Source organism: Ciona intestinalis, chromosome 1 (genome assembly GCF_000224145.3).
Source record: "Ciona intestinalis chromosome 1, KH, whole genome shotgun sequence".
In the NCBI taxonomy this organism is placed as follows: domain Eukaryota; kingdom Metazoa; phylum Chordata; class Ascidiacea; order Phlebobranchia; family Cionidae; genus Ciona; species Ciona intestinalis.
This window is the reverse complement of record NC_020166.2, coordinates 4,992,287-5,006,622: the sequence shown is the minus strand read 5'-3', so window position 1 is coordinate 5,006,622 and position 14,336 is coordinate 4,992,287. Positions and strand designations below refer to the sequence as shown.

The 14,336-nt window shown below is 33.2% G+C and overlaps 2 protein-coding genes and 1 long non-coding RNA gene across 3 annotated transcripts in view; 2 read left to right on the top strand and 1 right to left on the bottom strand.

The window, feature by feature from the left end:
* Positions 1-3,238, bottom strand: part of LOC113474491 — a 16,707-nt gene extending 13,469 nt beyond the window's left edge. The window contains exon 1 of the long non-coding RNA XR_003396150.1: positions 3,082-3,238. This is a non-coding gene — a long non-coding RNA (uncharacterized LOC113474491). The remainder of the gene's footprint in view (positions 1-3,081) is intronic.
* Positions 3,070-10,974, top strand: LOC100180623 (protein phosphatase 1G). Its single transcript, XM_002119466.5, has 16 exons — positions 3,070-3,253; positions 3,370-3,439; positions 3,668-3,813; positions 4,419-4,506; positions 5,107-5,180; positions 5,789-5,878; positions 6,177-6,228; positions 6,362-6,417; positions 6,599-6,734; positions 7,010-7,105; positions 7,300-7,462; positions 7,727-7,850; positions 8,109-8,208; positions 8,620-8,749; positions 9,240-9,381; positions 9,605-10,974. The coding sequence occupies exons 1-16, from the start codon at positions 3,140-3,142 to the stop codon at positions 9,992-9,994; spliced, it is 1,971 nt and encodes a 656-aa protein (XP_002119502.1). The 5' UTR covers positions 3,070-3,139; the 3' UTR covers positions 9,995-10,974.
* On the top strand, positions 10,974-14,336 carry LOC100178249 (mitochondrial genome maintenance exonuclease 1). Its single transcript, XM_002119368.4, has 6 exons — positions 10,974-11,087; positions 11,314-11,445; positions 11,971-12,097; positions 12,722-12,938; positions 13,443-13,575; positions 14,175-14,336. The coding sequence occupies exons 1-6, from the start codon at positions 11,046-11,048 to the stop codon at positions 14,310-14,312; spliced, it is 789 nt and encodes a 262-aa protein (XP_002119404.1). The 5' UTR covers positions 10,974-11,045; the 3' UTR covers positions 14,313-14,336.

Genomic DNA, 14,336 nt, shown 5'->3' with positions numbered 1-14,336 from the left:
TTATTACCCCCAGAAAGAACGTTACTTTGTTAGTAACTTATAGATCTTACATTCCTGTTTATGTGTTCCAATCTTTGGTATCAATAAGGCCTTTTGAAACCCAAAATTGTCATTACCGAACAGCCTAAGCATTTTATGTGAGCTACAATTAAACACCAACATATGAAGCTCAAAATGAATGATTTACATATTTCTATGAATGAAGTTAACAATTCTATGTGACGAATGACGCTACAAATTATGTTTGTAAGTGGTGACCAGCAGAAGCAGGATTATTCATTAACAACAAACAATCATATATATAATGTTGGCACTGGTAAAAAATCATCTGGTATAACTTACAGATTAGGCTGGTGGAAAGTGTTTGGGGTTGGTCGTTAGGGGACAGGTGCAAGTGCTATATATACATGTTAATGATTCGCTCATCATATGCTATAGTTTACAAGCACCCATATTGCCCGGTGCATTTTAATATACGTTACCTCACAAACACTCACATAAGACTTCTTCAGTTTTAGTAGAAACGACTGAATCAGTTATACTTGTTGTTGTTTCATGCGCTGTTTCACCTAGAAGTCCACCTTCTGTTTGACCAGATGATTTTGCTGCTTCGTAAAGAATCATAGCCATGCACGGCGATGTTATTTTAATCTTCATATTAATCACTTCTGTGCAGGTGGGACGTTAAACCGAGTTTTAACAGTTACGATTTTACCGAAGGCTGAAAGCACTAAGCCGCAATTTTGTCAAAAAATCCAACGTATACAAGAAAAAGGTGTTGCCGAAATAAATTACAATGGAAATGCAGGATAGAAAGTTGTTATGAAAATTTAAAGTTTAGTGGTTATTTAGACCTAGCGATAAATTTATATTTGCTTCTTTCGGGAACATTGGCACGACGTCATTTCTGACTTCTGTTCGGTATTAGCAAAACGAAAAATTACTTTTTTATTTCTATAGCAAAATTCTACAGAATCATGACTGATTTCAATTATTTTAGAGCACACTTTTGACTTTTACACACCCCCACAGGCTTACGGACAAATTAAGCACAGGTGATTCAAGTCGATTATAGGTAGGTTATTTATCTTTGTAAAACTGCAACAAACTCCAAACTTTACCCCCTAACCCAACTGCATCACCCCGTGTGATACAGGGGTACTATTAAAATAATTTTTACACCTAAATTTTTTTACTTTTCCTTTTTACGGATCCCGATATATTGATAATCAGAAAAATAATGTTACAGATTTATTCGACAGTATCACCAACACTTCATAAAACGAGCCTCAAAGCCTATTATTGCTGTTACATATTAAAAAAAGTTGGAAACAGGTTTTTAAACAAGTAAAACAAGGGATCAAAGATCTAATGCGTGAGCACGTTAATTAAACTAATTAGCATAGTATTAATTAACCCTTTTAATACAACGGTTCAAATTCTCGGATAATATAACCGCTGTCTCGACAGTGCTGATTACTAGACCTATTGGCCTAGCGGTTATAGCGCGCGCTTTACTAACGTCATGTCCCGGGTTCGATCCCCCCGCCCTATAACAACTATTTTGGATTTGTTTTCTTTTAATAAGAGATATATGAGACTAGTACTATATATATACTTTTTGTTTATATTTGCATATTAACGTAAACAAAGTCAAAAGTTACCGATTACCAGCGACTTCCCGATGCATGGCAGTTTACTTGACCAGCAAGCGTTACAATCATTAATTACCTATTAATTGGACGATTTTATACACTATGGTTTATAAGGTCAAGCTTAGTTAAAATTTTTGTATTAAATACAGTCGATTAATCAATGTTAAAGTACATTTTAGGTACCAGTTAGCGCCTTAACAAACAGAAATGTAATCGTTAATTACTCGCTAATTAGCCGATCATATGTAATATGGTTTATAGAACTACGCTTAGTTCAAAATACTTTATATAGTACAATCATTTCATCAACGTTTAAGGTGCATTTTAAATTTGGCGCGTTTGATCAAACAGTAAAGTAATCGTTAATTAATCGCTAATTATGCTGTTTTAATTCTGAAAATTTAGTCTAAAAATTATAAATATATATTATGATTTGATTTCAATCAAGAGATTGAAGAATAAATGCTAGAATTGAAAATTGACCCCACTAACGTGCTCAATTACGTGCTCAAAATGTGAATTAAATAGTAATTGCTAATTTTGAATTCTTGCTAAATCATAGTAAAGCCGATCAATTTTTGGAGTTTTCGAGTGTGACGATTGAACAAGTTTCATAGCTTCATAAAAAAGACTTTAACATTTTGTACAGTTTGATTTAGTCTTATAAAACTAGTTTTAGTTTTGTGAAAAATAACTGAGATATAAACATGCGGAAAATCAAACGGTCATGTATTTTGAATTTGGAAATGTCGGGCAATATCTGTGCTTGGGTGTCCCATATTCCCCCACTGTACTATATTATAAGGCGTACAACATATGCAACACATACGTTAGTGCATTTTCTTACAAACGCAAAGAAAACTAAGAACAAAAACACAAAGAAAACCAAGAAAAACTGTTTGACGGAAAGGAACTGTTTGGCCACTACGTACCCAAAAGTTTATATTAGTTTTACACCTCCAGGGAGGTGTGTAAAAGTGCTGTCTGTAATGAACATGTGCGGGTTTGTTAGGAACGTTATGTGTGTAAGATTTTTATGCCTTTGTTGATGTTATAAGAAACAATACACACGGCAGTTTTGTAACACTAAAAGGTGGTTGTTTTCTAAACTCTGTTAGTACTACGTTATGTTTGACATGCGTCTTTTCGGCAATACTAATTTACGGGAATACCGGAGTAGAACATATTTTATCCGCAATTATAGTATATATGTTTGTACGGACTACACGTGAACACGTGAGTTATTTCTTGTATGATTGTGTTTGTATTTATAATGTTATAGTTGCTGTATGTGTAAAACAGAAAGTAATGTATTTTATGGTTACATCATATGCCAAAACATCATAACATAGCCTGGTCTTTAATGAAAAATTTGATTGTCCAGTTTAAGTGTTAGATATTTATGTTACCTTTCCACAACTTTAACAGGTGTTTAGTGTACAAGCTGTCATATGATTTATGCTGAAAAGTAATTAACTTTTAACATGGGTGCTTATTTATCAAACCCATCTGTTGAGAAACGGTCATGTGACGTGGTCAGTGAGAACAAATACTCATGTGGTGTGTCGGGCATGCAGGGTTGGAGGATAAGCATGGAGGTAAAATTAATTTATATTCAAATGAGGCAAATTAATAGGGTTGTCAAATTTTTTTTTAAACTAGTTTAAATTATTCAACTTTTTGAGAGTCAGTTATAACAAATGTTAATTGACAGGATGCTCACAACTGTATACCAGAGGTGGATGAAGACACTGGACTCTTTGCTGTTTATGATGGACATGGAGGTAATTGTTATACTAGAATTTTACTACGTTCAACAAATTATGTATAAAAATTAATTTTTTCCTGGATGTTCCACTGCATATAAGGCTGCATTAAAGACAGGTTACTTGAACTTTGTGACAGCTAATCAGCAATGTAACCTGATTTAAAATAGTTTAAATCTACATAATATTTAAGGAGTCATCTATTATATCTAATTCATGTTCTTAATGAAGCTGTATGTGTTGTAGGTGGTGAGGTGGCAATGTATTGTTCCTACTACTTTGCCGATGTTCTGAAACAAACAGAGGAATATAAGGATGGGAGAATGGGGGAGGCACTTAAAGCAACCTTCATGAAAATCGACCGAAAACTAAAAGAACCACGGATTATTAAGGTTGTTACCATTAGCAAAGGAGCATAACACTCTCAATTGAACCTGTGCAGTGTGCTAATGATGTATTATAACGTATGTGATGTATATATAATATATCAGGTTTTCATATGCAGCTAAGAATGAGAGAAAATTGTTGTTTGTTACAGCCTTTTTTGTTCCGATTGCCGGTTATTTGTAGGTGTAGTTATGTTTAAACAAGCAATGTTTAAACAAAGTCATATCTCGGTTGAACAAATTTGCCTTATTGTTTCTAATATTTACTCATTAGCGCCACGCAGAAGATTTCATGTAAAGTGTGTTTTGATTATTTCCAAATATTCAGGGACGAATAACTAATAAGTCAGTTTTGTTTCACTTTAACTTTGTTGCCTGTTCAACTATCCCTGCTTTCTTTACATTACACAATTTAAAAGTTTGAGGAATATAGCGATACCGCTTCTAATACAATGTATTCTTCTAAAAAACAAACAATTTGCACGAGCACAAATTAATATACCTCATAAGTAGTGATATATATATTTATTTTCTTCCTTGAATATTTTGGATTTGATCATCACCTATAACACCAATTATTTATAACTAAGATATTTAATCTGTTGATGCAGGAGTTGAAGTTGATTAGCGAGCGGGAGCCGGGAGATCCCCCTCCAACTGAAGAAGAGCTGACGAAGAAAGATGAAGAAGAGGAAAATGGTATTTTTATATTTTAGTGATCGCTGCTTAAATTTAGGCCCAGATATTCCTAACATGCTTGACCATAGGCCTAACAATATGGGTGCCCACTGCTTTTGAATTAGTTGGGATATCATATGTATATATATATATATATAATATTATTTCAAGTTTTAGGCTTAAAACATCTCTTACTCTGCTGTTAGGTATCTGTACAAACAAGCAGAGCCAAAGTATACCACACTACCAATATTATTCAACAGGGTTCCTTATGTTTGGCAACTATAAGTGTAACTGTATATTAACAATGTCACCCTATGTTTTATGATGCGTAAATAGTATATGAAGTTGACTAGTAAAATTAGTTTTTCGCCTATAAAAATCTAAAAGTCTGATCACAGCTTCACACTATTTGTGTTTTTCACCTTGTTTTGACTTAGATTAATATTTCATGCCATGTTTGTACCAATAAATAACAGATTACTTATTTCTAGGGCTTATTTTAAAATATCTAAATAATATCCATAGAATCTCATTTAAGTAGAAAAAGTCTTCAGCTTCGTTATAACCGTTTTTGACTAAGCAATTTTTTTGTGTAAACTAATATTAATATTATTGTAGTTGAAGATGAAACACGTTTATTATATGAAGAAGCTACCATGAGTATTGAGGATTTGTTGGCAAAATATGGAAGGGTGGGTTCTTGTAATTCTATTTGTCTTGCAACCAATAATAACATATATATAGTCACGTGAGGCAACAAAAACAATAGGGTATTTGGGGTAAAATGGGACCCCTCTGTCCTGCTAAAATTCTTTTATTGCAAATACCTATTGTAAGTAAAAGCTATCTGTATCTGTAATCTGTATATATATTTGTTTAGTTTTTTTTCTAAGTTTCATTCTAAGCAGTACAATAGTCATTACTTAAGCAAACTAAAATTTGACAAAAAAAATTTTTTCCGAAGTTTTGCTAAACTTATTGAAGTAGCTTACTGGTTACTGCTAATATATTTTATTTTTGCAAACATTTCATCCCTATTTTACTTTTTTGCTTTTTTTTATTCTGTTTTTTTTTTATTCTAACCAATATTAGCTTTTGTGATTAATTTTAAAGTTAATCAAGTTTCAAAAACAAATATTTTATAGTTTAAAAGGAGACGCTGGGGCCTGAGTTTTTGACTTGGGGCTCGGCACATCCCTAGTTTAGACAACCCATAATAAACCAATTGGCTGAAGTAATAGCTGAGCCACTATTTAGGGAAATTAGTTTAGTTTTTAAAGCTTTGGTGTTATTTCTTTAGGTTGCCAACGAAACTAAAGAAGCAATTGAAAGTATTAAACATTCAAGTGATGATGTCACTGATGATGTCACCACATCAAAATCCTCTGTCGTAAGTTCCATTGTCTTACTAAATATTAAATATCATAATCACAATGGATGCCAAACCTGGGGTGTAGGGTGAGCGAACCCACCCAGAATTTATTGCATTGTATGAATTAGTAAATATTGGAGCGAATCAGGTGAACTTCATTTCACAGTATTTTTAAGGCTCGGCGCATATGATTGTAACAAACTTTATGACAAAATGATTCGGCATTTAGACTACATTTGTTGACTAACATACACAAGTCTTCACCTGTTACCTTAGATAAAGCCATTTTGTTTTAAATAAACTTCTTATTTTTCAGATTTCTTCCGACTTAAAGAATGATAGTGGAGATAATGCTAAAGATGTTAACAGTAAGTTGCATATGCTTATACTAATCAATGGTTAAATACTTGTAAATTTCTTATCTCAGTAATAAAATTATGCTTTTGGGTTAAATGTAAGTGAAGAAGGAAATGTTAAATTGATATTGATTTAATATTTTAGGTTCAGAAACATCACCAAGCAAGTCAGCTACATCTGCCAGCAAAGAAAATGAAAAGGTGTTTATTGCAAGTGTAATAGAATTAATATTATTTATGGCTATTAATTCCTATTCAAATTCAAGTACACCACTTGTAAATATAAACTGCCAATGGTCACAAACGCCAAACTTTTATGCTTATGGTGTTCCTGCTTATTATTGACTCCCCAAAACACGTTTAAACATTATTACTTTTTTAGAAAATTGAACAAACAGAAGGGAAAGCAACTGATAATGTTGGTGACAAAGAAGACGCATGTTGTAACAAAGATACAAACACTCAGGACACAAATTTAAGTAACGGAAAACAAAAAGAAGAACCAAATGCTGAAAGTGGTAAAACTACAGTTTTTAGTTATTCTTTATTAGAAGAATGCTTTTTGCTCAATAATTCCCACAATGTTTCAAGAGACTGTCATTTCCTTGTAGGGTTTTAATAAAGACCGAGCTTTATAGTTTTAAGTATTGGGTTTTAAACAAGTAGAATCATTTTTTAAAGGCTGCTTGGCGACGGTTATATAATTCTGTAAATATTCTTACTACTAAATGGGACAGAAATAGAGAATGAAAACATTCCCGTCTTACCCCACCTTACTATATCTTTCTCATAGGTGATGGGAAAAAAAAGATCCAATTGAAGAAGTTGAAGAAGACGTTTGTGAAGAGCAAACCACCACCACAAGAAGAGGAAGACTCAGATGATGATGGTTTATTTTGTTTTAAAACATTTTCTTAAAAAAACATTTTTTGTTTTCCAATGCTGCAATTGTTTTACGTTACATTAGATTATAAAAATTTATAAGTTACTTTTTTAGATTGTACCGGGTTGGATTTTTATGTTTGTGAGAATTGTGTTAAGCACATACATTTTAGTTGATTTAAAATTCTGTATTTTTTATAGATTTTGAAAATGAAGATTTTGATGAAGATGAAGAAGATGAAAGTGAGGAGGAGACTTCTGAGGAGGAAGATGATGAAGATGAAGAGGGAGAGGAGAATGCTCCTTCTTTGGAAGCTTTGGCAAACTCTGCTTCATCTGGGATCGAAGAGCCAGGATCAGACAGGTTGGAAGAAATATAAAAAAAAATTTCCGAAGGTCTTACAGTGTGATACACCATGAGATGAGTTTTCCCACTGACCACTTGGTTGGAGAAATGTTTGTAAAGTGTTTGCCAAGCTCACATATGCCATGAACATGAATGGTACCACAGAATCAAGCTGGTATCCTTTGGTTATGATGCTAGTGCCTACCTACAGAGCCACCGCACCGGCTAAATTATAACAAGACCTTTGAACTACTGCTTAATAAAACCTCTTACACTCCACAGTGGTACCACGGCAGTAGTCGCTTTATTAAGTGGGTTAGATCTCCATGTAGCCAATGCTGGGGATTCCAGATGTGTCTTGTGTAGAAAAGATGGCAAAGCATTTGATATGTCCGATGATCATAAGGTATTACTTTAATATTTTAACTTTGTTGTTGTATGTTTAAATACCATGCTATGAGTAGTTTTCATTATTTTTGGAAGAAGACCAATTCAAATACTTTAAGTTTTAACTTTATGTTTAAAAACTAAAAAAAAAGAAAATTGTGTTATCCTTTATGATTTTCTGACAAAAAAACAAGCAACCGAAACTAATTTTAGAAAACCAAAAATCAACAAAAACTATTAAAAATTTTGTTTCTAATTTTTTTTTTTTTTGATTCAGCCTGAAGATGAAACTGAATTGAAGAGAATTACAGCGGCAGGGGGGCATGTAAATGTTCAGGGAAGAGTGAACGGAGGTTTAAACTTGTCACGAGCAATAGGTGGGTTTAGTTTTATTTTTGATATTTTATTTTATTAACTAAGTAACTTATTTCTTGAGAAATTTTAGTTTTATTTTTAAGAGATTTTATAGTTTTAGTGTTACAATTTTTTATAATATATATGTTTTAGATATTTTTTATGTCATTTTTATTGTTATATAAATATTTAAAAGATTTAAATAGTTTTTTCTTTTTGTTTTTGGTTCTTTTTCATTTACACAGGTATTAGTTATTTTTGTTGGATAAAATGTTTATTTAATATTTTTGTACGCTTTCACATAAGATACTAAAATATTTGCAGTGTCAGATTAGTTTTATCATTTACTGACTGACTTTTCAAAACATTTAACTACTTTTTGAACAAGTGGTTGTTTTCTGTCGATTCGATTGTGTAAAACAAAGTTTAAACAGGGGACCATTGTTATAAAACAAACAAGGATATCCCATTAGAAGATCAAATGATAAGTGCCATGCCTGATGTGAGAAGTGTGAAGCTTGAACCAACAGATGAGTTCATGGTCCTTGCATGTGATGGTATATGGTAAGTTGATGTTTAGGCGCCAAACTTTACAAAATGCAGGGGAGTTAGGGGAAGGTACATAATTGTATATTTGTATGTAACTTTGTTTTGCAGCATGTCATGTAGTGGGTCATGAGGTTTAGGTAAAAATTGGTCCATTACCTCGACACATGGTGTACTAAAACCTATTTAGTGACAACTGGGTTAACACAGTGTCCGGGTTGTTCAAAAACAGCCTAATGCTGTAATATTTTGTACTTTGTACTTTGCCACCTTTTGTTTGGTGGTATAGGTTCCTAAAACAATGAATTTACCACAATAACCTGCAAACTTCATTTTGGAAGCTAAAATCTTTAATTTTTTACATCATTTTTAAAAAAGCTTTATTACAACTTTACCAAATTTGCACAAATTATTTTATTAAAAAAATATTATATTTATGGTAGTACCTGAAAATGTTGTTGTTTTTAATATTTGTCAAATTTACCCATGGTTTTTATGTTTTATTCAGGAATGTATATTCAAGCCAAGAAGTTGTGGATTTCGTTCGTTCAAGACTTCATCCCGAAAAATGTGAAAAATCTGCTGAGAATGGAAATGGGGATGTTGAGAAAAAGAAATCTGAGAAAAAACTTTCATCAATTTGTGAAGAGGTGGACATATTTAACAAAAATTTAAAAAGGCTTGGTTTGTAATTTGTTGCGGTTATGTAACTTTTCTCAAGATGTATTTGCATTTTGCAGTCCAACTGTATAGAGCAAAACTATATTTTCAGTAATTTAAAATAATCTAAATACTGCTGTGAAATTAAAATTAGTTTTTCTCCTTTAAACATCAAATATTGCTGTGCAATTAAAAGTCCACATACCTCTACAGTTGTTCGACAAATGCCTTGCTCCTGATACCATGGGAGATGGAACTGGATGTGATAACATGACATGTATGATCATTCAGTTCAACCCTGCTTGGCTTGGTGGGCAGCCAGATATGCTTGACACACCAGATAGAGTCATAACAAATGACTTGCTACTTGGTGCTACAGAAAACAAGAGTGACGGACAAACTAAAGGAGTTAGCAATGATGTTGATGCTATTGACTCTACTGCCTCTGGTGACAAGGCAGACCTTAATGAATTGAATTCAAAAATTGGCGAAAACATTTTAAAACTGAAGCGACCGCGTAGTGAAGAAAATGAAAATTTAAAAACTGTTGCGGAAAACGGGCTTGAAAATGCTTCGAAAAAAATCAAATCCTGTACAGAGTAAAATAGCAAAATGTCCACAAACCATAACGTTGTTAGGCACCTCAGGTCATTGGGTTTCATAATTTGGGTACCAATTTCAAATTTCAAATTTTCCTCTGGTAAAATAAACATTTGCGATGATATAGCTTGGCTATTGAATGCGCTCTTTCTGTGCAATGTTTGTGTGTCTCGAAAAATTATAAAGTCACCCATTTTATGAAATGGTAAAGCAGTAATGCTGCATAACTTTCTCAACAAATAAACTATGGTGCGTGTCATTATATTGATGTGTATGGCACACTGGAGTATTCATGACACACTGGACTACATTAATGAGCTAATGTACAAAATGATATTAATTAAAAACACATACATGTTTGTTTTGATCGTCTTTTTTGTGTTCCAAGTGAAAATGTTGTTTTGGTGTCAAATTTGTTAAAAATAAAGTGATTTTGATAATTACCGCATATACCAATACTCACTGCCATTGTAAAGCTTTTGTCCTGAAGTTGTATTTTGTTTTGGTATATAAATTTATGTTCCTATTTTTTCACATCAAGGGCAAGGTTATTCATTTATTAAGTTAAACCAATTAGCAGTCAACTCCTGAAAATTTTTATATTTAAATTTATGTTAAAAAAATCTTTTAAGAGGTTTAATTTTCTTACCCTTTACAGTTTAGTGTACCTGTTAAAAATTACTACTCAACTCTTAAAAACATATTTTGTTGCATAAAAATTGTCTTTTGAATTATATACTTGAAATGAGGACATATTGCCCAATCTGAACTATTATTCCAAAACACCATTTTAATTTTGAGGCAACTTAAATTTTACCATTCTAAATGTGCCAACTTTACAGCACGATTGTCAACAATGTAAATATCCTTTTTTTGGCTGTTAAATTTTGCGCAACCTTTACTTTATAAGTCAAGGTTGTGTCACACACTGACCAACTGTGTTGCTCATGCGAAAATTAAAATAAATTTTCTTTTATTGTGCAGGATATGATGTCTCAGGTTGGCCAGTTTTAAGTGCTAGGTTTGATATTTTAATAATGAAAAAAGATCTGAAATGTTGAAAAATGTTGCTTGGTTAAGAAGGGTTACGCACCAGGTAAAAATGAATTATGAGGCTTTTATTATCTTCTTGTGGCGGACAATGACAGTTGCTATAAACACAGCTGGGCGTCTTGTTTTTTATATTGTAGGGTAGGGAAAATGGAACACCTTTTTAATTCTGTATCCGCAATTGCTCAACCACATAGAAAAAGATATAAAAATACTTGCCTCTTACTGCTCCTTACGGAAATGTTAAATGTTTTTCAATTATGACATTCCAGAAAATCAACAAGTTTATTTCATCTTCTTCGTTGTTTTCTATCTCCTCATGTTCAAGTCAGAAGGTCAAAGATATTTTAACATTTCCTTTAACCCACAACCATGAAACTCCTCCCACCATTGAAACTACAAAGGTGATTGTTGTTTAAAGGATTCTCTTGTTTTTTTGTTCATCAACAGCAGATAAAAAATGTTTTTTTTAGTTCTGCTGTTATGGTTGTGTGTTACGTTTAGGAAGGGAATTTGCCTCTAGAATCTTCCATCTTCCAAGACTGATTTTCATACTGTGCGGAAATATTACGTTTAGTTGTGTTGTAATCTTCAGAAAACCTAAAAAATTGTTTTAGTTCTTAAACCAAGCTGTTTAAAATGAAGAGAAACTTATTATATATATGGTTGTAAAAATGTTTGTGTTAAAACTGATTAAAACTTCCTTTTTATGCCTTTTATAAAAAACGTGAACTTTTCTTATCATTGTGCATCTTACTAAATTGGTTGCGGGAGTCCCATTACACCCCCAATATTTAAACAACATCGATACTATGATAATACTCGGGAAGTCTAATAACAATAGAACAGTATGTTTTATTATAAGAATAAATATGAAATACCGACACTGGTTTAAAATTAAATTTTGTATCAACTTTTCTGCTGCACAGAAACTGCCGTCTGTAACTCGCATTCTGAGTGCAACAAAACCCCCAGAACAACAACTTATTCTTCTAAACTGGAAGAAAAAGATGATTGCTGAGATGGGGGAAGAAGGGTTCAACCAAATGCAAAAAGGTTTTTATTTTTTGTTCTTCAGTATTGAGCGGTTTACATATCTGTTATATCATAATTTGGGATCTCTGTTTCCTTAAATTGTATTAAGTATATTCATAGGTTAAATTTACTCGCACTTTTCTTCCATTTACAATGTTAATGTTGTTATTAACTGGTTTCTTACATTATACGGTGTGTAGGGTGTAACAGTCCAGTGGTGTATCATCGACCCCGCAAACCACGCAGCCGCGGGGGGCCCACACGAATTAGGGTCCCACTATAATACCCGATAGAAAATTAACCACATATAAATTGTTGTTTCGTCGCAAAATAAGCTTCCCCGTCATAACCACATGACAACGTACGTGGTAATTTAAAAGTAAGTTAATGCTTAGTTCAAGAGTTGTCCCCGATGAAGGTGTTCCTGGGCAAGACGCTTAACGATAAATACTCCAACTCCGTGGTCACTTTTTTCTATAGCTTGTTTATATCGTCAGCCATACATTACAAAAACGCAAACACTAATTCCCCACAAAATTAGGTGTGTGGTAACTCGTCAGCAGGCATAAACTGTACGAAACAAAACACCCATGTTGTAACGACTGATGTAGCATACATTCTAAAGTCGTAAAAATTTATTTCCAGATACTCTGAGTGCTGGTTCTGCTTGCCATAGTTCAATTGAAGAATATTTAAAAGGCACGCCTCTAGATAAAATCTGCCCTAAAGAAAACAGCACCCAGTTATGGAAAAGTGTGCGACCTGTACTAGCAGATGTTGGTGCAGTAGGAAATACTGAATTTAAGGTTGTTCATTCTCATCTTGGCTACAGTGGTTACCTTGATTGCAATGCTGTTTACAAGTGAGTTGATTCGTACTTTTTAGATCATTTTTGGCTTAAAAAGATTTTGTTTGTAGAAATTTTGTAATATTTGGCTGCTATAGCTAACATGCATAATGTTTTGTGGGAAGCAGAAACACCAACATTACGTTTATTGTACGCAGAACTAAAGTTGTTCTCATTAATTTATTGGCTGAAGAACAGTTCCAAAGATTCTTGTTGTTTTTGTTATATTTACCATAAAGACCTAAACAAACGTTTTACATTTATCTTTTATCTGTTGAGATAATATACATATAGTAGGGTGGGGGAGGATGGGACACCTTTTTATTCTATTTTCACGTTGCACTGGGTAGTAAACAAAGAAAGTTCGAAAGGATTATAAAACTGTATCCTGACGACTCTTGTGAACCGTTTTTAATTGAAAAAAATTGATCACAATATATGGATAACATGTGCTAAAAGTGTTCCGTCTTCCCCCACTCTACTATATCTCAATCTTTAACCTGTATAACCTAATTACAGAGGTACCATGTGTGTAATAGATTGGAAAACGTCGAAAAAAAGAAGGTATCGGATTCAAGATTGTTACGATGATCCTGTACAAGTTGTAGCTTATGCTGGGGCTCTCAACCATTCATCTGCAAGCAGTAACCAGGTTAATAGATTACTTTATTGCTTAGCTATTCTTACTGTATGCTGCTAACATTGCTTCAATACTCTGGCATAACGGTGCAAATGAATCTATACTGTGAGGGTGAATGTAACTTGCTTTATACTAGTGTGGCGGTTTTCACCTGACTGTTCCGTTACACACTATTTTTGCTCGCTGAATGAGTTACCACATATCTAACTTGGTGGATATTGTTTGTTTTTTCTGTATGGCTGACAGCTTAGGTAACCCATTACTTGATTAGTGACTACTTTTTGGACCCATAGCTCTTAAGCAAGCGCGCTACAATATGCTCTGCTGTTAGATGATGGGGTCTTATGTCGGCATATGAAACCTGGGATTTTAGCCAGAGTTGGCTTTATTATCCTAAAGATGTATATGATAGCTGGAATGAGGTTGAAAAAGTAAGCGATTGGGTGTTTTATGCGGAACCTTCGTTATAACTGGTTGCCCTGCCACGCAGATAAACAAGGGTCACAGAGCTCTACTGCTAAGGTATAAAACCATTGGAAAAATATGCTGGTTTATATAACTGCAATCGGTTTGACTATGCTCAAAAATTTCATTTATTTATTTTTATACAGATCACACATGGGCTGGTGGTAAAGATTTACCATGATGGACAAACTGCTTCTGTGTTTTGTATGAACGAGTTCATGATGGATTACTACTGGCAGAAGTGGCTTCAAAGACTTTCACAATTTCATAAAATGAATAAATAGCGTAACATGAAAACATAAATGTAA

Excerpts from the sequence above, each read along its gene's own strand:
- LOC100180623 (XM_002119466.5), top strand. The coding sequence starts at position 3,140 with ATGGGTGCTTATTTATCAAACCCATCTGTTGAGAAACGGTCATGTGAC. Across the intron at positions 3,814-4,418 it reads AAGAACCACGGATTATTAAG|GAGTTGAAGTTGATTAGCGA; the intron begins GTTGTTACCATT and ends CTGTTGATGCAG. Across the intron at positions 6,735-7,009 it reads AGAACCAAATGCTGAAAGTG|GTGATGGGAAAAAAAAGATC; the intron begins GTAAAACTACAG and ends TCTTTCTCATAG.
- LOC100178249 (XM_002119368.4), top strand. The coding sequence starts at position 11,046 with ATGTTGAAAAATGTTGCTTGGTTAAGAAGGGTTACGCACCAG. Across the intron at positions 11,446-11,970 it reads CCACCATTGAAACTACAAAG|AAACTGCCGTCTGTAACTCG; the intron begins GTGATTGTTGTT and ends TCTGCTGCACAG. Across the intron at positions 12,939-13,442 it reads GATTGCAATGCTGTTTACAA|AGGTACCATGTGTGTAATAG; the intron begins GTGAGTTGATTC and ends ACCTAATTACAG.